This window comes from Myiozetetes cayanensis, unplaced genomic scaffold (genome assembly GCF_022539395.1).
Source record: "Myiozetetes cayanensis isolate MyiCay16 unplaced genomic scaffold, myiCay2020 scf1, whole genome shotgun sequence".
NCBI classification, from domain to species: domain Eukaryota; kingdom Metazoa; phylum Chordata; class Aves; order Passeriformes; family Tyrannidae; genus Myiozetetes; species Myiozetetes cayanensis.
This window is the reverse complement of record NW_026086604.1, coordinates 119216104-119240275: the sequence shown is the minus strand read 5'-3', so window position 1 is coordinate 119240275 and position 24172 is coordinate 119216104. Positions and strand designations below refer to the sequence as shown.

Genomic DNA, 24172 nt, shown 5'->3' with positions numbered 1-24172 from the left:
AATTAGCAACATTAGCAAGTATGGAATTTTGCTTTATTTCTAAAATTGCAATCTTCAATCTTCCAGCTATTAGCCTGCACCACATACTGGAAAGGCTCATGCTTGATCTTGCAAAATTGAAACTTTGGAGGGTCATGAGGCAGATTATCATAAACCAAAGAACAGCCCATAATTCACTTTCATTAATATACTCTCTGTATCACCATGCTAAACTGAAGTTTATTTGTACAATGAAATGGCATATCAACTTCATGTATTATCATGCAAGACCAGAAATTCTACACATACTATGTCATCATGTTGCACAGTGGTCAGCCCAAAAACTAACAGTGCCATGACTAAGCCAGTTCAAGCACAGTTTGATTTCCATTTTCTTTCTTCATTTGAAAAAATTCTTTCCAATCAGAAAGATATTTCTGTATACCATGGAAGAACAAGTGAAGAAGAATGAGAACTGCACTATAATATATATGATTATATATTCTGTATGTGTTATATGTGTATAATATATGCAAACACTATGGCCACAAATTTGACAAGACTAAAAATGCACTAAAAGCACAGCTCAAAATAAAGCTCAACTGAATCCCTGTGTTTTATTCATAATGCAGCTCTTTCAGACCCAAGGATTAAGTAAGGACCACCCAGAGTATCCCACCAGTTTGCTGCTGCACATGACAGAAGCTGGCAGTACAGACATTTAACTGACAGTATGAAGTCCAAAACCAGCGGAATTTACAATGAGATGATTTTTCACAGTGGTGACTCTACTGCTCTCTTAACTGAAGGGGATCCTCTCTTCCTCCTATCCCCTCACTGAGGACACTTGTGCAGGCACAGTGTACTTCTAGGACAGGTGGGCTCCAGCACTGGGCTTTTCGCTGGCATTTGTGCTGTCTGCCCTGATCAGAACAGAGCCAGAAGGTTATTCTGGTAGGGATGGACATTAGTGGTCCCTGGTGTAAGAGCTATTCCTGATTTTACCTGAAAAGTCTAAGTATGATGAGTCTTTCTAACTAATCAGTGACTAAAGAAAGCATCTATTTACAAGTTGCACTATCCAAAGGAAATGGTATTAATAACTGCTGCTATTAGCCACTGAACTCCTGACATTTGGTAAGAAACTCAAGTTAGAACTGTTTATTCTTTCTGACAGCACTTTCTGTAAGTCTTGCATTGTCAATAACAAAGTAACAACTGAGCAACATGAACTGCAATAGTAATAAAAATAAGTAAACAATAATGATAATAATAATAACAACTATCAAATACAGGCTTTTTTCTGAAAACACAGGAGCACAGAGAGAAAATCAATGTTCTCACTGGCCTCACTGCTCTAACTTCACTAGGGTGAGGAACCTGTGCCTCTCCTATGGCATCTTCAAACTCCTTCCTGCTGTCCCAGAGAGAGAAGAGGACAGGACAGAGCTAAACTGTCAGTCCCTTCCCCATCAAGGGCAGAAAAGCACTAATTATGCAATTCCAAAGAGAGAAGGCTCAGTGTAGACAGCAGAAATCAGAAAAACAGAGGTAGATTTTTTTCTGTTAAAGATGCTGTATAAAAGCAATACTCAGTTATTGCTATTTGGTGGTGTGCATTTCTAAATGTAACATCCTGCTGTGACATTGGCACTTTACCCATCACTGCTGCATTCCCACAGCTGTGGGAATAACAAAATAGCCATTACCATAATGAACTGAGGAAAAGAAACCCAGAAATTTAAGAGTTTTACTCATTATAATTATGTCTAATCTTTTAGGCAAGTGCTAGTAACTGTTAATGAAAGGAAGTATACCTTTCTCTGAGTTTAACTCAACTACAGGAGGAAGTTAATGAAAAAAATGGGATACTGGGTATCTCAATTCCCATCAACACTGTCTGCCATAGCATCTTGGGGCAGGATAAGACTACACAATCCATGTCCTTAATAGTAGCATACTCTCACTTCTTTTAAAACTTTCAAGAACACCTAAACCACACCTTCAGCTTCATAGTGCTTGGTTTTGAAGATAATACTGCTTCAACTCTGGGCAACTAGTCTTTGAGAGAGAGAGAGAGATTAATACCCAGGGCACAAGGTAATGTAACAAAAGAGAAAACAAAGGACACTGTTAAATAGTGTAAAACTGAAAAATTATGCCAGTTTGAAAATTAATCAAAATATGCCCATAGCAGTTGAAGAAAAATGCATTTGGAGTCACATTTCTGAAAGCTTTGAGTAGTACAACCGATCTTGATATATGCATTTTCTGATTACTAACTGCTAAGACTTAATTCAAAAGATATTTCAATCATAGCCTACCTTATTATTACAGTTGCCTAGATCATTTACCTCAGATTGCACAGGCAAACTGCCCATTTAGATTGCAATTCAATTTTAACCACCACAAGCTCAAGCTGCACAACTGCGATAGCATTTTGAATTATTCACAAAAGCATCAAGCTTATACCCAAAATTAACATTCGTTCCAGATTCTTATGAGCTACAACAATTTCGGGAATTAATACTGTTAAAAAAACCAAAAATAAAGTAAGAAAATTCTCTCCACAGAGAGATTTCAAAGACTAATGTTTCTAAACATTGTGTACTACACGAAAGCTAATTTCAGCAGTGGGGAAAAAAGTAACGTCTTGTCCTTCTTTGCTAGTTGATGTCTTTGTTCTTGTGTTATGTATCTTACCAACATCTGCTTAGCTCTTCTTAAGTCTGTTAAATCAGAGTATTTCTCTTATACACACTACCTCTACACCAGAGGTTTTTCCCAAGCAACTCCTTTATATGGTAGTTTGAAAGATTTTACTTTAATAAAGAAAACACTGATAGGGCTTGTTTGGTTGGTTTTTTTGCCTAGCTTTCATAAATAAACATTCACTTAAATATTTATGTTCCTTACACGCTGTATGATTTTTCTGGTTTCCTCTATTTGTGAATGGAAATGGAGATGCCACTTAAGGCTTGAATTTAAACAAACTACAAAAAACTAATGCTAGATCAAAGAGCTAACGTTGCTCTTTTTGAAGTTTTATAATTTATAGGCAATTCAAACCAATATCAACAAATAATTTGTTGCTAAACAGTGGCTAGTATCAACTCAGTCTAAACACTACCCATTTGTGATTAGATTGATCCATTTTACAAATCACGTTCACCTTTAGTAAATAATAATAATGGCCAGTCTTCGCGAGCGAAGATCCGGGGAAGGTCTTTCCACCTTCCAGCCTGCGCATTGGATTTTTTAGGTGAGACACAGTGTGCGCGGAACTGAGCCCACCCTTTAATCCTAAGGTTCATCTGCCGGGGCCAAGCGAGCTTGGACGGTGGCAGTGAGGTCCTTAGGACGTAGGTGGGTTGCCTTTAAGGGCTGACGAGCCCCACCTACCCGGGAGTGGCCCTGACCGGGAATCGAACCCGGGTCTCCGCGGTGACAGCGCGGCGCCTTTCCATTAGACCACCAGGGGCTCCTTCACCTTTAGTACCTATCTTAGATGTCTACCTTCCCCATACGGATTTAATTTTTAAAAGTCCTTCTAAGTAACGACTCTTAATGAACAACTTACAAGATTAAGTATCACAAGAAGATTCAATGTTAATTCAACCTTTATTTGAATCTGACTTCAATCTAGAGTTCTAGCAAAGGTCAGCAAGATCTACACGTTTTTTAAACGTATAGTTTTTTTAAAAGACAAGAGAAAAATAAAGCTCATGTTTCTCATCTGGAAATGTGATTCACTTTAGTTCTTCTGTTTATTTATTTTACACAAATAGCTAGTCATTGAAAATTTCTGCCCTCGCTTGCCCAAGAGGTACTTTGCTTCATCAGATCTCCCAGTTCACATAATGTAAGAGATCAAAATAAGTCTCAGCTGTCTCATTGGCTTCCTAATCCATTTATACTCATTTTTATTATACTGAAAATAAAAATAACCCCCCCAAAGACACTTTTCTCTTACACCATGAGAGAGAGGAGGTACAAGGCTTGTTATCTAACCTCTACCAACTCCAATATTTATTTTAACTCAAACAATCATCTGTTAGCACAAGTCTTGTTATTCTTTCTGCATGCTGACCCTGAAGATGTATTTCATATTTTTATTTCATCAAGAATTGTGGGGAACTGAATTAGGTTATTAGGAGTGATGAAAATAGAAGACCATCCACTCTGACTTTAAACAGGCTCTTCAAGTCACAAACACAGCATTCCACCCCATTTCTGAGTTCAACTATTATTCTCATTTCCCTTTCACCTTACTGTTATCTGCTGCAGGGCACACTTGTCCCACACATTTTTTTTCTTGAACTTCACCAAGCACCACTCCCTGCCAGGAGGCAATAACTGTAAAAACTTCTAGACTTCTGTATTTCCTGAAAATTTTGCATTCTTATAAGGATGGCTGCAATACTGATTCTGTAACATTTTCGTCTCCTGTTTTTTCTCCTGTAAACACAAAGGGAATGTTCATTTTAATACACTTTGAATTTCTCTGGATGAACTAGCACTCAGTATCCCTGAGTTGCCTTATCGTCTACCACCTCATTTGAAAAAGCATAAAACTACTCAAAAATAATTGTTAATAAAATTGCCAAGCTTCAGAGAGCATTTATCTATTTAAAAGCTGACCTATCACATAGTTTTTTTGCATCTGGTCCATAATCCATGCTTAATAACTGTAAGGCAGAAGAAAATCAAAAAGGTCCTTATCAGCCATGAGATTTCAATTATGACTTGCTCCTGGATCTCACTAAAGACAGAAATGTTTTGCTCCTCAGCTTTGTCTGACAGTTTTAAGCAGTTTTTAATCAGTCAAAGAGAAATTTGTTTATTTTACTTTTCTCTGCTCTTCACCCCCTCTGGTAGCTTATACTGTTGGCACTACTACCACCAAAGTGTACCACTACTGTTCAGGAAGTTCTATCATTATTTTAAAGTCATCTTCTCCCAGTATACTTATAATTTTCTCAACACTTACCTGAACCTCTTGGTCATTAAAGACAAGTAGCTTAGCAAAATTTTTCTGACTGAACTGTCCATACACTACAAAAGCTCACGTAGTGCATATTGTACAGAAATCTTATTGCTACTACAAAATCTGCATTGAACCTAATAGGACAGCGCTCTTATCTACACTCACACTCTCAGCCTATCACTAGAACTACAACACCAACAGAACAAGCCACTGCTGATTCTGATCGCTGGTCCAGCTGCTCTTCCCTCATCCAAAGATGGCAAAAGTGGTGAAACACAACATTTAGACTCATGGAATCCCTTGTTGATATTTCTGCTTTTGCAGTACATTCAGCACCATTTTATGTACTTCTCAGCCCAGACCTATGTCCTAATTTGTGGAATTCCTCATACTAAGTTTGCCCGAATGTGCAGGTTTTGGCTAGGACAGAGTTAATTTTCTTCACAGTAGCTGGTGTGGGGCTGTGTTTTGGATTTTTGCTGGAAACAGTGTTGGTAAATCGGGAATGTTTTCATTATTGCTGAGCAGTGCTTGCACACAGCCAAGGCCTTTTCTGCTTCTCACACCATCCCACCAGTGAGTAGGTTGGAGATGCACAAAAACCTGCTGCTCCCAACTGGCCCAAGGGATATCCCGTAACATATGGCATCATGCTCAGTATATAAAGCCGGGGGAAGAAGGAGGAAGAGGAGGGATATTCAGTGTGATGGCATTTGTTTTCCCAAGTAATGGCTATGTGTGATGGAGCTCTGCTCTCCTGGGGATGGCAGAACACCTATATGCCCAGGGGAAGTGGTGAATGAATTCCCTGTTTTGCTTTGCTTGCATGCATGCTTTTTGCTTTACCTAATTAACTGTCTTTATCTCAGCAAGTTTTTTACTCTTCCAATTTTCTCCCCCATTCTACTACAGAGAGTAAGTGGCTGTGTGGGGCTTAGTTGTTGGCCGGGGATAAACCCCAATATCAAAGCATAATGTTTTATTCCCCTACCATTAAATCCAATTTTTATTTAAGTAATTTAAGACAGATGAGGTTCTGTGGTAAAGTTGTTAAATATTTACTTTGTTCCAGGTACTAGAAACTACTTTTCAGAAGAAAACAGGAATATCAATCTCTTAAAAGAAGCAATAACCGTGTATACTTTCCTTTAGCAAAAAGGTTTTGTGTGTGTTTTTTTTTTTTTTTTTTTAAACATGGTTAAGGAAATAAAGAATATACTTCAACTGAACTGCACTGAGATTCTCATTCACCAATCAAGAAAATAAAACCCTCCCAAATGCTGCCTGCCTACAAGCAATGAAGATGTGAAATAAAAATATTCTTGTTATTATTTTAAAAAACATGTAAAAAGTTCAGATTTCAATGCAAAGTGTGTTTCTTACCATGCCTTTTCCATCTGTGCCCTCGGATGGACATGCTAGTTACAGCATTTCTTGATATTCTAGATGAAGTAGGTGTAATTTCAACCTGAATGCATCTTGTACCTTCTTTACTAGATTTCATGGCACCCTGAGGCAGTGAAGCTTTTATTGCATTAGCAACCTAGAACAGAAGAGATGCAGTTAAGTCTTGAACACAAAGATCCAAATTTTAGAAGAATCCTGTCAGGGACTCTTACTACTTCAAGAAGAATGCTGTGTACAATTCCAATTTAAGGTCAAAAATGCACGCTGGCTTTCTTGCCCAGGTTATAAAGAACGCTGGCTGCAATAAGCTCTCAGAACTAATACTTGCCACTTTCAAAAAAGAAAGTTTCCAGTTTAAAAGATGTGGCTATTGCTTCAGAATCCTTCTGTGCTATTACCTATGTTCTGAAGACTTAGAAGTGTTCTACTGAAAATAGTTTGTTCAGTAGGAAACACGACATAGTAACACTGAAAATACCTGTGCGTGTATGCACACCTACAGGCGGAGCTGCTCGCACAAGCACGGACACACAGATTTACCAGCTCCTGGCATGATGCTGCACCATGCACGTTCACAAGACGGACTTCCTAGACTAAAAGCTCTACTCAACAGAATGTTGAAATACAATACCTACCAGCAGAGGTTCTGGATACAGTTCAAGCTGTGCTCTATACAAAACGTCATCCATAGCTTTACGAGCCAGATCCCATTCTCCATTATAACTGCAAAGGTAAATATATATGCAATAAGATGAACCTTCTTGGTCACCCAACCTTCACAGACCTAGTGTTCCTTGAGAGCTCAATTTAAAGGATTTGAACTACTTGTGTTCTTTAGCATGAACTATTTATAGAACTTTGAAGTAGCATTTGTGGAGACAAAGCTTCATTTTCATTGGTCACAACAAGCAGTTAAAAAAATTTATTATTAGCTAATGATCAGCTAGTCATGAAACAGTCTGAAACTCAAACAGGATTCTTTAATATTCCTGCACCTTCTGAGTATCCCTGTGTTACCAGTCTCTAATTATTTCAGTTAGTAGGAAAGCTTCACACATTAACATGACTATCAAAAGGTTGATGACATCAGCATTTCAGTGGAAAAAAACCCTCTTTTCCTTAACTAGACTGATGTCAGAAGTAAGCATGCAAAACTGTGGTCAGTTAACAATGGTTGGAAAAGGTTTTTTAAAATATTTTATTCACATCAGCAGTTACACCTATCAAGTGCTGTTCTGGCCATCTTTTCCCAGTATGACACAGGTAACTTCAGCCCACTAGCTGGAGAACTGACTCCTCCCGAGGACCTTACTGCTAGAGACAGCATCTGTCCACTAGAAAATGAAACACCTCCAAGGCAGCATGCCTAAACAAGTATAGAAATTAAGCTGACATTTCTCTATTTTATATGCATATCAAAAAAAAAAATCAACTTACAAGGCATAATAGATCCCTGTTAGCATTTGCACCATGAATTCAGATGAAACTGGAATCCTACTGTTGACTCCCTTGTACTTTCTCACTTGTTGGCGAGGATATCCACAGACACAAATTCTAAAAAAACCATGCATTTGTCATTAGCAAATAATGTAGAACCACCTTTGTAGTTTATATATTTTCAGTACTTCACCAGTATTGATTAGTTTTTAAAAGCTCTGAGTTACTTTCTTTGAAAAGGCTAGAACGACATCAGCTTCACAGTAAGGTAACGTTCTCATGAAAAGAAACTTAGTACCTGCCCAGATGCAAAAAATCTGGATTTACAACTAGAGATCAGCACAAAATATTTTATGTTGTAATTTTCACATTTACAGCCCATGGTTGTAAATAAGAAGAAATAGATAATTTTGATTCTTTAGAAAAGTCATAAAAATTCAATTAGACTTACTAGAAGAAAGCACATTCATTGTAGATCTTCAAAAAAGCCCCTAAATTCAACATCACTCAAACCAATTAAAGGAGTTATTTTATAGAGTCAAATAGCAGAATATTGATTCCACCACATCCAAACAGGACACTGAAAGATATTCTGAGCTTCTGAAACATATTCACTTGAATCTCTAAAATGCTGTCAGGGTGAGATTTTCAGTAAGCAGAGAAACATGGATGACAAAACCAGTCAGGAATTAAGAACTACAAAAGAAGTCAAATTTTATAGTATTAAATAATTCAGTATCCAAACATTCAACATTTTGAAATAGAAAGACTTGTATTTACTGATAGCTTGCTTTTGGAGGCTTTAAAAAAATTATTTATTCCAAATACAATGAAAACCTAATCAACCAGAATAAGCAACAGTTTCCTTTGCACAATCCTTAGCTGCTACATATTTTCTAAATTACATTTTAGAGCAGTTTATCTAACAAAGATCCTGTAAAAACTCTTGTAAATATTTCCAACTGCTCCCAAGTCTCTGGCCTTCTCTGAAGAGAACAACATCTTACAGGCATCCATTGTCATGTTTTGGTTGTGTGAGGAAACAAGGAACTACAACTAGAAAAAAGGCACTGTAGTTGACTTCTATCTCTCTCTGGTTTCCCAGAGCAGGAGACCATTCTAATTTTTCCCTTAACCTTAAGTCCTTTCAAAAATCCAGACACAGACATGTTTACTACCAGTTCTTTCCATTTGAAAAGATACATTGATCAAAAAAGAGACACTGTAATTAAAGTTGAGGTGGTTTGGTTTTTTTTTTCCATTTTGTTTCAGAGTTTGGGGTTTTTTTGGCCTTGTTATTTTGTTGTTGTTTAAACCAACAGCTGATTTTGGAAATACCCAACTTATCTGTAAAAAGGGATGTATTTCTAGTTTCAATATTCACTATAATTCCAAGAAAGTTTCAACTTGAAGAGCATTCAAATAGATTTAGTTAACTTGCAATGCAAAATTTACCACACTTTTAAGAGACGTTTCTGGTTTTCTTTAGTTAACACAACCACAACTACTGTTATTAAGAAAAAATAGTTCATTTTATTTGAACTCTCCAGTAAGGGAAGAAACTTAATCTGCATAAGCCAGGTTATTGTTTCGCCATTTTGAGGTCCCAAGACAAAGTTATATAGGAGATACTTTGAAAGCAAATAATGCACACATAAATGCTTATGAAAAGAAGTCAAATTTAAAAGCAGCCTTTGGGAACACAAAGCTTGTTTTTATAAAAATTAAAGAGGTCAAACTGATTGCTTTTCAAGTTGAAAATGCCATTTTAAGTGTAAACAGCCTAGAGAAATTACCTTGAACAAATTTGACACAATGACTGAAGAGACACTGCAGGCATGTAGCTTAAGGCAGCATTGTAACAGAGCAGAAGGAAAGTCAGCACTTCAAACCTGGGATTTATAAGAAACATCAGTATTACATTACTGATTTTATTTTTTTAAGAGCAAACAAGTTTACATGAAAACTTCCAAGACTTAGTTAAACGTATTTGTTATTTTGTTTCAGTAAAATTGTCAACTGAGTAAGCTTTTCCTCTTCATGTGGTAATATGCCCCGCTAGTCTTTCTGCATCTACATTTACATGTGTGTAAAAACAACAAAAACCCCACACCACAAAACACAGCTTAACACTTATCCACCTTCAGTCTACAATCATAGTAAAAATTAGAAGAAGTTAAGATCCATTATTGATTCTCAAGTAAAATCCTATTATACGATTTCACCTGTTCTGTGCTGTTAGCATCTCCCTTTGAGGATGAGGTCCACTGTACACAACCCTGGACAAACCATGCTGAGACAAAGCTCCTTCAGTGAGAGCTATGGAGCCAATGCTGGAAGGCTAAAGGAAAAAGGATCATTCAAAACATGTCCACCCCAAATCTTGATATAATGCAAGTGAAAACAGAAAATGATCAGCATAGCCATATTTGTATGTAAATTTTCAACAGGTTTAAGCTTATTTGACTGCTTAGCTGTCTTAGATTTGAGAAGTTATTTTACACCAGAAAAGGCATGTGGTTTCAGAATAGAAAAAAGACATAGCTGGTGCACGGATACTATGGATTAATGACTATTCAGCCTTGAAGAAACCTCACAGGCCAGTTAGCAGCACTCGGAAGTCTGAGAAACATGTTCCTATGTCACCATGCAACATGCTAAAACTAATTTTCACTTTTATTCTTAGCAAAGGGCCTCAAAGCATTCTACTTTTCCCAATCAATAACAACTTCACTTCGTGTATGTTACTTACTTCATGGTAGACTGAAGGTTTGGACAAAGACGGAATTGTGAAACTCAGCACTTTGCTATGTCCCTCTTTGTCAACTATCTCCTGAAAAGGCAGAAGATACCAATGGTTACACTGTACTGCAGAAACAAGAAACCCAAAAATGTTAAATGTTATTATAGGGAAAGACAGGGACACTAGAAAAATTTGAGCTACAAGCTAGAAATTATCTATTTGTTTTCTATCACAGTGCGTTTGGTTTGTTTCTGAAAACTATTCAAATGACTTGGTAAAGGGCCCATGCATTTTGCATACATAATCCACCTTAAAAACAGTAACAGGAAATCTCAGTATGTTTAAGCAGCATTATCTTTTTTTTTAATTACCCACTATTTGCTAATTGTGAATGTTAATGCTCAGTAATTCTGTTCTGAAAACTATTTAAACATCAAGTAATGGCTCTAGGAGTAATTTCGTTTTGGAAATACTACAGCTCTGGAATGACTGCAGTCTCATATGGTTTGACAACAGAAGACAGCATAGCATTTGCAAAAGCCAAGTCTGCTAACTCTCTCTACGGAATTAAAAGAAGCATGGATGAAAAGCCTTGGAGAAGCTACTTTCTTGAAAGATTCCACCATAGCATTATGCTGGCAGACTTCTCACTCCTGTAAATTAACAGAAGGCAATGGGTAAGGCAACACAAGATGTGGTTATGTACCACAGAAGAGCACTGACGTATTTCAAATAAAAAACTTTGGAAGATCCAAAGCAGGCTTGACCAAAACCCAACACCATACAGCAGATTTTATTTCTTCTTCTCTAAATTTCAGCAGCAGATTCCACATATCCAGAAGTATTGGTTAGAGAGAAGCTTCAGTGTCTCCTATCACCTATATGTCTTGGAAGGCTTAAGGACTGACTTCATATAGTAATAATTAAAACTCATGTCTTAAAAGTAGAATATGAAGCAGTAAATGAAGAATGAAAAGTATCAAAAAGGCATACAAAGTTGTTCCTTCTGAAAAGCTACACAGCTCCTCCACTCTTCACTTATAGTCTAGTTTTCAATATTGCTTCTGCATCAACATGGAAAACATTTTCCTCAATATATAGGAGAAGGGTAAAGCAGCTGGCTACATTCAAACTTTTAAAATCCAAAAATAACAACATTTGTATTCTTCATTCTAATCAGATTTGTAATTAAGTTTCAGGAGCACATTTCAAGATCTGAAGCATATTAAAAAAACTCGATACCCACGGCCAGGAAAGCAAAAAATTGTGTCTACTACTATTGTTACATGCCTAAGTTGAAGGTAGAAAAAACCAGTTCATGATCTCAAAGTTCAGCCAGAGTAAATCCATACCCCTCACAAAGTAATGAATTTAAAATTATTCTGAGCAATACTTAATTTTTCATTTTCCTTCAGTAAGAAACTGCAGGATTCCTACTGAACATGTTAATTCCCTCAAGTTTCCAAAAGCCACCATATATCATTTACATAGGAATTACTACTTGTATTAGGCTACATATTTCCTCTTGGTTTTGAAAACATAAGGTAGCTGGTTAAAGAGAAAAAACGTATCTAAGCAGGTCTCCTACTACCTTTTCAATCTTGTACACTGAAGAACAATACCATCTTGATTGTTTAAGTTACAAATTTTATATGAGTAACGTGGCATTATTTTGGCATAAGTATTCATTCTGTCTTAAAGCAGAAGGAGAGGAAAAAAGTTCCCCAAAGCCACCTTGATCTACAGCTTCGTACAGAAGCCTGTGGTAAAATTCTTACGACTTCAAGCAGCTGGAGATGGAAAGCTAAGTTACTAATTGAGAAAGAAACTTCATAGCTAAGAGAAGATGTTACTGGACTAACTGGTTTTAAGATTAACTGTAAATGTAACCTCTTCTAGGAGAAAAACAAGTGATTATAGCCATATCCATCAACCATTTTAGATGACTTCATACTGCAAATATAGGAGTGAATTGACTTAAGGCATAAGACACATCAAATGCTTTCCAGGAGTGTTCTCCTTGTCAGATACAACTAAGCACGCAGAAAACACTGCGTGTTTTTTTACATGCCTTTTACTTTGTAGCTAAAGAGGAGTAGAATATAAGGGCTCAGGTTTTTTTACTGGATTCCTGGGTTAAAAAAAAAAGGTTTTCACTTGCTTGGTAAAGATACTTGTGATTATTTCTAGGAGGAGGACAGCAGGTCACCTTCTCCAGATTTTCAGAATGGGAAGAGGCGACAAAGTTCATCGCTTTTTTCACTTCCCAAAAAGCCTTCCTAAAACATCCAGAACATATAAACTACACTGACAAGAATGACAATGGACATAATAACACTAAGGTTTTTATAATAACCATAAAAATACTAAAATGTGGGGCTCTTAGAGGTTCCTTATTAATTCTGTTCTTCAAAGCCTTAATTTAGCAACAGGATATTTTCATATAAAAATATTTTCAAAATGTCAGTTATTTCAAAATGTAGAATGTACTAAGAAGTTGTTGGTAGTGAGGTTTTTTTTGTGGTTTTAGTCAAGATAGTCAAAATACTCCAGAAAATATGGACAACCACTTCAAAAGTAGTGCCTCAAAAAGCTCTCAAGTAGAATGTGAGTTTAATAACCACACAAAGAAATTAGTAACAAAACAATTAAGAACCACAGAAAGAACAGAGAAAACACTGACAGGAGAATAAAAGCTCATGCTGCAGATTTCTGACATGGACACCCATTTGAAGGGTCAAAACTCAATACTCAATCACTTAATTTCAATTCTGAAATAAAAACTGTTAATTATTCCCCAGTAAAATATTCCACAGTATCCCCGGAAGCACACTAATATTTTAGGCCTGAATTACGTACAAATACTAACCAAGTTATAAACTCCCAAGAGAAGAGCCTCTATGCACCCACTGCTCTGCAAATCTCTGCTGGCTGAGACAGAAAGATAGCACCACATCAATTCTGGTAGAAACTGCAGCGTAAACCGTAGCAATTGTTCCTCACCGCTGCGATAGAACTCAAACAGCTGATGGCAAACCGGCTCCAGAAGCTGAAAAAGAAGTTCCAATTGTGAATGAATAAAACATTAGAAGAATCAGCAATTCTGTTTGGAACAATCCTTTAGATAAAATTGTAAACTGATAAAAATTACATTTTACTTATTAGGGAGTGACTGATACAATAACTGTCCAACTCACGTTACACAATTTTCATCCTTACAGCATACTTTGGAATTATAAAAGTAGAGCCACCCAACTCACATGAAGAAAGAATTCCAAAGGCTGCTTTCACTCATTTTTTTTCACTTCCTCTGGCCTCAAAGGCATAAATAGAGGATACTTGTTATCACATACCTCATGTCATGCTCTCAATATCTCTAATATACAGGAAAAGTACCTGAACTAAAGGTCTTGCTTTTCTAGAACTCCAAGAGCATACACACAAATTGCTGGAAGCTTTTACCCACCTAATGAGAAGAGTTGTGTAACACTTAAATTCCAAATATTACAATAACTAAGTAATTTTCCCACACTCATTAAAATCTTCTAGAAGCTTCCATGTATTTATACATTTGAGACAGAAGTAGGAAGCCTCAAGAGTAATTTTAGAATCAAATTTGTTAAGCTGGATGTAATACACTGAACTGGAAGTAATACATTGAGCTACATCAAGATAAAAAAAGACTTAACAACAATTAAGCAATCAGCTTGCACTGTATGTCTTGATTTAAATGTGCATTCCTGCACTACCACCTACCTCTGCTATAGGATGAAGCATTGTGTTAACCATCATGCATCAACATATGGAAATTAAGAAATTCCCTAACCCGAGCAGAAAATGCTCTTGAAAACAATAAGCACTTTCAAAGCCAGATGAACCACTAAATTCAGTTCTTCTGCTATTTGTCTAGGTCACACCTTCAGTTTTAGTGGCACAAGTTTTCAGAAAAGTAAGAAACCCAATTCTATGTTCCGCCCTTTATTGCGGTAAAGGAGGCAAAACCACCAGATCACGCTAGAAAAAAATCTGCTTGCTTTCCTAAGATTTTCCTCCTGAACACAAAGTTGAGTCAACATTTCTTACCTCACAAAGTTACTTCTGAAACTGAAAGATCTTACCAGGTTTTGGTTCTTTTATAAGAAGTAATTTGGGACAATCTCATCCATTCAAAAAAAAAAAAGAGGAACATCTAGCTTCTGACGGATATAGCTTCACTTTGGAAAAATCATCTGTGAAAAATCTAAAAGTAATCTAAATTTGAAGGCAAAAAAGCCATGCCAAGCTGAACTAGTCATCAGTTTTAAGAGTATAGCAAAGGTCCTTCTCGAAAACTTTACCAGCAGAACCGCTTTCCATCTGCAGCTTACGTATTTCCCATAATTTGCATGCTTCCCATAATGAAGTATCAGTTCTGAATGATGTGCTTGAAATTTAAAAGGCACATAAATAGCAATGACAGGTATCCATGTTTACATCGTTATCTCTGTTGAGACAGCTTTGTATCAGCATATTTGAATGCCTAATCAGTACAAAACCAGATTTTCTTCCTCAAAATGCCACCACATGCTACAACCTAATATCAAAATGCACTAATGATTGTTGCCATTTCAAGATATCATTTTACACCGAGCACTTCTAAAAGGTATCTAGACTGAAAAATATTTTAATGCTGGAACAAAACGTCCAAGCAATTTAATCCCTCTTCCTTTTAAGTTGCATCCAAATGTGTCACACATTCCAAACACTATTTCCTAATGCAAATGCGTGCATGGTTCCTATCTAAAAGGACAGTAACAGTGAAAAAAACAAACATCACATATTTACTTATTATTGTAGGAGTCTTGAGTCAATTAAAAGTCCTTTAAATCTTCATATTTACTGAAGACTCTCCTTTTATTGAATTACATTTTTCACCTAGCAGTGGCCCAGAAGTCTCAAATGTAACTAACAAAGTCTTTACTAACAAAGCTACTATGAAGTGGATATTGAACAAGCAGTTCATTTATCTCAAAAATGGGTTATTAATTTTTTTGAAAAGCAAACCAAAATAACCCATATGAAAAGCAAACATGAACCAGTAGAAAAATGCAGTTACAGATGCAAACACACCTGATTACTTTTCAAATGCTTAAAAAAAAAAAAAATCCATTCCCCAAACAAGATAATTCACAATTTTACAGTACTGACAATTATATTAGAAGTACCTATATTCAAAGGTGTACAGATGGGGTTGTTTGTCCATTTTTAACATCAGCAGTATCTGTAGTGTTCATGCAATTCATCCTCCTCTCTTGCATTACATCCATGAGGTAAGAAAGGACAGCACATACCCCACACGGTATAGCAAGGTGCCATTACACAATGCAGCTAACAGATCTCAAATAACAGTTGAAAAATATTACTTTTTAACTGCTAGTTTGTAATTATTTTCACAACGTGGAAAGCTCCAAGTAGTCCTTTCCACAAAGTGACCGCGTCTTGGAGAAAGGTCCAAATGAAGACTTTGGAACTTTTTCCCAAGGCAGCACAACACTCAGTGCCAGCACTGGTTTTTCATTTCAATTCAAAGTCTCACTAACAGGGAAATCTTCAATATCGTGCTCCTGGAATTACCCCAACAACCTTTTCAAGCAAGAATTTGCAGTAGCACCCTGTTACTAAAGTCCCTGAGAAACCTAGCGATAGCCAGAAGTAGTAAGAAATCAAACAACATATGAAATTTGGTTATCAACAGGGAGACTCATCAGATTAATGTACATGTTGATATGCATTCTGAAGACCAGACAGGCTTGACTCATTAGTTGGAATGACTCAGAATGCCTTTCTGAGCAGCAAAGAAAAATTTCTTCTTTGCTGGACAACCTGAGAGTTTCACTATGAGCATTCTCTCTAAAAATGTACATACTGAAAGTGTTTTATCCTCTGACCTTTACTGCTGGCATAATCTCAAACTTTGGAAAGCTGCCTTACTGCTGGGCCTTTTCAGAAGAGGAATTAAGGACTTGGTGCAATCTTAAAATAATACACACAAGGTTTGCTGGATCATAGAAAGTGAGTCAATACAGTTAACAACACAAAGTTAACCCCAGCTCATTACGTTCTGAATTCACCCAGACACTTTAAAACAAGGGCAGTCGTGGGATATGGAACATATCCTGGTACAAGTACTGGGCAAATCTGCCCCCCTTCCCCCAATTTTTTTTTATAGTTTCCATCATATCAGCAAGGGTACATCCAATTTATAAATCCACATATTTATACTGTATGTATTTCAAACAACAACAAAAGGATCACAAACCTATCTTTGTTCTCATGGGCTATAATAGATAAGCTTCTGACATAGATTCACATTCAATTACAGAAAGAATTCTGTCACTCAAACATCTCTTCAATTCCTTAATATATTTCTCAATTCTACATCCAAGTCCTGAAGCCCATGAGTGGGATCTACAAATTTAGCTATGATTAGGAGGTTACAAAACTTATGATTCTTTTTTTCCATGACAGTATGTCATTGCTAAGAGCAAACATTTTGAAGGAAACTCTTTATGTAGTTCTGTAGTTCATGTAGTTAGAACACCATTAACTAGCATGCAAGGTCTTCTTTTTATTCTGCTAGTGTTGTGCCAGACATTTTGGGTGAGAAATCCAATATACTTACTTCACTCTGTGGATCCTGAATTACTTTATAAAGAGATGAAATCAAAGCAGTCTTGTCTTTCAAACTGGTAGCATAGCTGGATATGGATGCTTCTGGCAGTGTCTGAAATAAAAATATTAGGAGCAATTTTTATCACTAAAATATAACAGCTGTTTCCACAACAATTTTTCATTGCAAGTTACTATTTATCAGGGTTTAACTAGAAACTAAAACGTGTTTTGTAAAGAAAGCCTTACTATGGAAATCATTGCCAGAAGACACACTGCATTTTGCAGTTTCATACAGAATGTAATGACAATGGATGGAAAAAATAGATAAAACCCCAAGAGCTTCAGAAGTGCAACTCTCACTGAAATTTCACTTGAAATGTCAGTACCATGAAATTTAACAGTTTTCAGATCCATACTTCAAGGAGTTCTCAAGACTGACTGTACACAAGCAGTGAACATTATTACTAGATACAGTTTACTCTGCAAGAACACAAATTCCAGTTGATGCAAACAGCTCTTCTCTAACACTAAACATATTTTCTGCCGGTACTTAAGAAGGTAAAGATCTAATATTTTTAACAGCCCTTTGGAAGCTGTATACTTAAACTTAATATACCTCTTACAGTACTTACCTGCAGTCCTTCAAAGGAGATTATACTCCACTATACAGATAGGAAAACATATTCCCAGTGTACCTAAGCAGACCAGGAGCAAAACCTACAGTCAAGTCTAGTACTCAAACCAACAAAACCATTCACCTATGATACACATTTTCACTGCTCTGTATCAGGGAGTTCGTCATCCCCAAGGAGGCAAGGGAAAAAAAAGAATCTTTTCAAGTAGACATTTGTATTTATCACATGATCTCAGCAAAACCCAAGGTTACTATTTTTTGTTTTCTACAGGAATCAAGCACTCCGGCATACTGCTCCAGCAGCAATTCAAACACTACTGACAAAATATATGAGAATGTATTACCTTAAACTCTGATAACCACTCCTCCACAACCCCAGTATCCACCGCTAACATCTTCCAACATCCGTTTCCAAACCTTCAGCCTGAAAGTACAAGCAGAGTTAGTGAAAACTACATAAGTCACTGCATTAAGCAGATGATGTAAATTAAGTGCCTGTGAATGTTAAAAGAATCTTTTTATGATTTTACTTGTTAACATTTCACATGCTGATATTACTTTGAACTTTTATTCTACCTCACTTATGCAAGCTGCTGGAAGCATTAAACACGGGAGTCTTCACATACAGCAGTTTAATAAATTTCAAGTATGAATTGTGTGGGAAGCTCAATAAGTCAAAGATTTGCAGAAATGGCATTCTGAAAACAGAAAATATTATCTTCTCAATTTCAATTTATTTTTCAGCTTACAAAACTCAAGAGAAAACTGCATGGACTCACTGAAAAGAAATGACTGTTTAGGTTTTCCTAGTCAACTACTATTCCCAGCTTGGAAAAGGTCACTGAAATAAAGGCGGATGGAAAACCTTTCAATCCTCCCCCACCGTGGCAAGTGCAAGACAATGAGCCTGCTGCCTCAGCATGGAGCCTAAGACAGACTTCCCTGCCCAGCATTCTGCCCAATCTCAAACAGAGCAAAATTATCAGTACTAGGACTTGAAGACAAGAGATGCAGAGTGACTTCTGAAATGACGGTCAGTGACGTCAAGGTCAGGGAAGACACAGCTGCAATGACAATGACATAGTAGAACACAGGAACCCAAGAAGGATCAAAGCAAGGAGGAGGACCAAGAATGGTTCATGGACTTTTACAAAACTATCATCAGCAACAGGAATACTAGGGCACCGTGACTGAATTAGGCAGAGGACCTGCTGACAGGACGTACAGAAAAGGCCAAGGTACTCACTACCACATTTGCTTCTGTTGTTACCAACACGACCAGGCCCCAGGAACCCTGGAACTCAGAGCACAGAAAACTGCCTCAAGTGACAGGATCAAAGGGCACAAAGTCACCAGTGCACAAAGCCCAGCTGGACACCTGGCCTTACTGGTGAACTGCAGGGGTCAATACCCAGGGCAGGATGATTTAACATCTTCGTTAATGAAGATGAATGATGGGACAGAGCTCACCCTCAGCATGTTCAACCAGGAGGAGAGGCTGACAGCCCAGCGGGATGTGCTGCTGTTCACAGGGACATCAATGGGCAGGAGGTGTGAGCTGACACACGTATCTCAGGAATTTTAAAGGCTACTCCAAGTCCTACTCCTGGGAAAAAAACCCAGGCACCGGCACACACAGGGCCCATGAGTCAGCCACACCCACCCTCACAGCACAGATGAACAACAGCCTCCAGATCACCATCAGGCCAAGGGAAGTGATCCTTCCCTGTGATGGGCCCTGTAAGACACGTTTGGAGTCCTGGGCTTCCCAGCACAACAGACACATGCCCATACTGGAAATAGTTTGGGAGAAGGCCACAAAGCCAATGGATAAACTGGAGCATTTCTCACATGAGGAGAGACTGAGAGAGCTGGGACTGTTAAGCTGTGACAGGACAAGACAGGACAAGAAGCAGTGGGCACAAAATGAAATACACTGAAAAAGGGTTTAAATGTAATTTCATGCAAGGGTTATTGAACAATGTAACAGGTCACTCAAAGTGGATGAGGAGTCTCCATCCTTGGAGACATTGAAAACTCAGCTGGATAAAATCCTGAGAAACCACCTGTTTCAATTTTGACTCCTTTGAGCCAAGGAGGTTGAACTTGATGATCATCTCCAAAGATCCATTCAAACCCCATCCATTCTGTCATCCTGCATCAACAAAGAACTGTCATGAAGAATATTCATCTAGCTAAATTCCAAGGCTTTCTGATCAGCATTGATAGTCTCTGAAGGTTTAACAATGACAACACAGATGAGTGGCCTCTCAATATTCAGCATAGATTGTGTCAAATCCTGCTATGAAGTGAGACTTCTAAGGATAATACTGTGTGCTAACAAACACAAAGGCCAGTCCCACCATAATTATTGAAGTAACCACCTTACCAGTTCCTATAGAATCCCACAATCTACTAGCCCTATTTTCAGTCCTGTGAAGGTGGACAAAGGCTTTTGCAGCATCTCATGCTTCAGCACAGCTGACAATAGTAATCATTATCTACCAAGCCCCATTAATAACACAAATATCTGTCCTAGTATTGACTGTTCAAAGCAAGAAACCCAAGATTTTAAACAGTCCAGAGGAGTACTGGATACTCCAAGTCCATAGCTGATACCACATTTATCCAAGAGATGCATTTTTTCACCTATTTCTACTGATCCATCAAGCACTATTTTCAGACTAAAGGTTCCCAGAGAAATCTATAAAAAAGTTGAGATAAAAGAAACGGGAGAAAGGTTTTGCTGATCAGGTCTTTGATTTTTAAAGTAGCAGAGGCATTCCACTGAAAGTTAAGGCAGTTGAAATGCACAGAAGATAGACTGTCATCTTTACCTTCAAGCATTAAAAAAATGCATATATACCCATTTAACCTCAAGCACACAGGCACCCACAGCAGCACACATTTGAGTGCCACAAATTAAGAATTCCAGCTTTACAATTATTTTCCATGAAGACAAAGATTATGTGTTAGACTGATCTTTCCCAGAAGGAAAAAAGCCTCAATTACAACATCAGCTGTGGGAGATCTATTAAAACAGGCACACAACCTACTGCTTTGCTAAGGATTGCCACATTTTGTCCTAGTTAAATAACAAGTGGGACTGCAACAATGTGTGGACAGAGTTGGAAAACCCAAGACTGTTCTAAAACAAGGATCAACAAATTTCAGTTAATACAATTTTTTCTGAAGCCCACAGAAAGTTTAAAAAAGTAACTAAAATGAAATTTCTAACACAAAGTGGGCCAAAGTAAGGCTTAACTTATAGCATCTGTTAACCTTCTACAGAAAAAAAAATCCCCAAAGGATTAAGAAAAGCATGCCTTAATTACAGCTTTGTTTCAGTGGATATAACTGCAAGATACAGGCCACTAATCATTAGATATCCCAGTCACTATAGAATTAAAGCAAAAAAGTGGATAAAGTAAATACTTGCTACTTTGGGGGGGGGGGAAGTAAAATTATATTAGGAATGTATTTTAGAAGTATCAAAACTGTAATGAAAATTTAAATAACACAGCAAGCATTACACAGAATTTCTCTAAAGAAAATCTTGTTTTAAGGTACATTGGAATGTAATTCCCTTCAAATGAATTTTTTTTACTTGATCTCCTCCTGCTAAGTCCCTGCAACGACTTCAAATGAGTAGAGTTTGAGAGTTTCTTTAAAAACAACTTGCTTTTGTCACCATAAATCACACAATACTTTGATTAAAACTGATGAGCAGCTTCAAATGTCCCCATGCTTCTCATTCCAAAAGACTGAGGCAGAGTCATTTGGATGTCCTGATGAAGATTGTTACAAGAAAGAGGAAGAAGACTAGATTATTACAATGATATTGCAAAAACACTTGTTATGCAGCTCAGTAACAGTCATGTGGTTCATCTCTGTTGAATTTTTATTAGACACGTATATATTCTTAGCTTATACCATACATGAAGTAAAGCCACTTTGGGTGATACACTTTCATTGCAGGTCTTATCTTCACATTTGCCACATGATGAAAGCAAGAAAAGCTTCCGCAGTCTAGCTAACACATGACTAATTATTTATATTTATATGGCTAATATAATCTGTTTGTTTATGCCTTGTGAGTTAAAAGTGCTTCGGAGTACTTTCCACAAGACTCTCAATATGGACAAGCTGCAAAAGATAGGATTTATACTAGATAATAATTAACAGACTACCTCTCCTAAAGTCCCTATTTAAAGTAAGAGTACCTAAAATCATGGAGTCCTTATTAATCTCTCACAATGGAACCCTAGGACATATTCAACTTGAGCTCCAACATTAACCTGAGTAGAATCAGTTTAACTGTACTTTCCACTCAAAGTCTGCAATGTGTTTTTATACAGCTTGAGGTAAGACTGTTCTCTGGATCTGCTCCCAAGTACTAAGCAGCCTCCAGGAGCTGCTAATTCATCTTGTTCTATTCTAATACAATAATAAAAGTCTCCTTACATTGGAGATATCAATTTTTGCTTTGTTTCAAGATGAACAATACAACTTGATTAAGATGCCAAGCAAGTTTATCTGACAAAAACAAGTCTCGTTTAGAAGGCACTTTCTACAAAATCCTCAGGAAGGTCATTTTCTTCTTCCTATTACAGCACAAACACATGAACTTACTGAATTTATTGTTTTTAATAGAAGAGAGAAAAAAAGTTGCTATACATTGAGTTGGCAGAGGGTAAGCCAAGACAAATTAGGACGTATTCTCTGGCAAACTTACTAATGCCTCCACCTACTTAAATGGCTTTGTTTTTTTTCATATCTGTCACTCAAGACTTTAATACAATATCAATTAATAGCTTTGAATGAAATCACAGACAACACATGCACAGATTTTTCTTTAAAAAGAAATTCTCATAATAGGTGGCTTTCTTGTTCTTAAAAGCTACCCAGCCTTTGCAGAATTCATCCAGGGAAGCATGTGTGTAAATGAAATCTGGATTAATTACAAGGAGGCTGGACTTGGATGAAGAATGATCTCTTGAGTTCTGCAGAACTGACCTTCTGAAACCACAGCATTAGATATTTGCTAGAGGAAATCACAGAGCTGGAAAAAACAAAACCAGGAGCCAAAAACTGCTTAAGTCCTGTCCTCTGGGAATTGTGGGAAGAAGAGAAAAAGCATATACTGAGCCCTTACCTAATCTGTAAAGTATCTTCTTGGAAATCTGTATTATTTGCTAAGAAAAAATTTTTAGCCTAAAAGAAACATGGAGCACAAAGTTAAGCTATTTATGAACCATAATCCAAATATGTCAGCTCATCCCAGAAGAAGAATAAACTCGTGATCATTCCATTAGGATGTATCAGACCTATAAGAGACTGAGTCCCTAGTAGACGTTGATCTTCTATTCTATAGTAGTCTGCATACACAAGTACAGAAGGGCCAATTAGGATGCAACTTTTCTTACCCTTTGAAGTGGTACAAGTAGTATTAAAAACCTTTTAGTCAGCTGTACATGATACATCAAGTTCACTTAAGGTCTACAGTCTACACTTAAAATTCACATTGTTGAACTCTTTTCTCTCCCACTTGTTTCACAAAGACACAATCCTTGGTAAGCCTCAAACAGGAAGCAGCACTTTGGCAAGTGTATTCTTGATTAAACTGCCAAAGAAGAGGATATATCTTCCTGATGTTAATTATCAGTCATTCCAGTGACAGAGGGATCTGTTCATTTACTATACAAATTTGAATATGGTCAAGCTGTTCTGTCCAGATACTTGTAATGGTGCAGTAATGGATAGCAAATCATTTGAAGTCTCTTGAGAAAAGAAACAGATGGTACTGTGGACTCCCAAAAGCCACTCTGACGGGTTCCAGAAACCACAGAGGCCAGGTCTGACTTCTTAGCATTTTTCAAACTTCCACAAAAACCCAAAAACTTGTGCTAAGCCTGAAACAGTCACATGCTCTGTTCAAATATACAAATGCAAACAGTGCTCAAAGACTTGGTATGAAATAATCTGTGATAATTGCTATCTTCAGTGTAAAACAAGATAGCTATGGTGCACCAAAGCATCACTCAAGCAAGGTTCAAGCAAATTCCTAAAATGACAGATGAGTATTAGGCGAAACTATAGGTGACAGGCTCAAAAGAAACAGGAGTTACAAAGAAACAACGTGAAGGAAGTATGCACTGAGGTCCAATATATGAAATAGACATAAATGCACAGAAAAAAACCACCACCTGAACGAATCCATGGAAGAATCCATCCACAGCCACTAAATGCATAATCATTTCTTCTAGTTCAGAAAGTTGGAGTCAGAAGTTGCTCCCTCAGCACACAATTATAGTTTCCCCTCTCATCTCTTTCT

General features: G+C 37.2%; 1 protein-coding gene across 6 annotated transcripts in view; it reads right to left on the bottom strand.

The window, feature by feature from the left end:
- HYCC1 (hyccin PI4KA lipid kinase complex subunit 1) overlaps positions 1-24172 on the bottom strand; it is a 43869-nt gene that overhangs the window by 5703 nt on the left and 13994 nt on the right. For all 6 annotated transcript variants that reach the window (XM_050329470.1, XM_050329464.1, XM_050329430.1 and 3 more), the window contains exons 2-10: positions 18183-18262; positions 17215-17316; positions 13423-13602; positions 10563-10643; positions 10036-10151; positions 9607-9702; positions 7811-7927; positions 7009-7096; positions 6350-6509 (exon numbers count right to left, since the gene is read on the bottom strand). In XM_050329470.1, the coding sequence (XP_050185427.1) occupies positions 6350-6509; positions 7009-7096; positions 7811-7927; positions 9607-9702; positions 10036-10151; positions 10563-10643; positions 13423-13602; positions 17215-17316; positions 18183-18233 (991 nt within the window). In that variant the 5' untranslated portion in view covers positions 18234-18262. The remainder of the gene's footprint in view (positions 1-6349; positions 6510-7008; positions 7097-7810; positions 7928-9606; positions 9703-10035; positions 10152-10562; positions 10644-13422; positions 13603-17214; positions 17317-18182; positions 18263-24172) is intronic.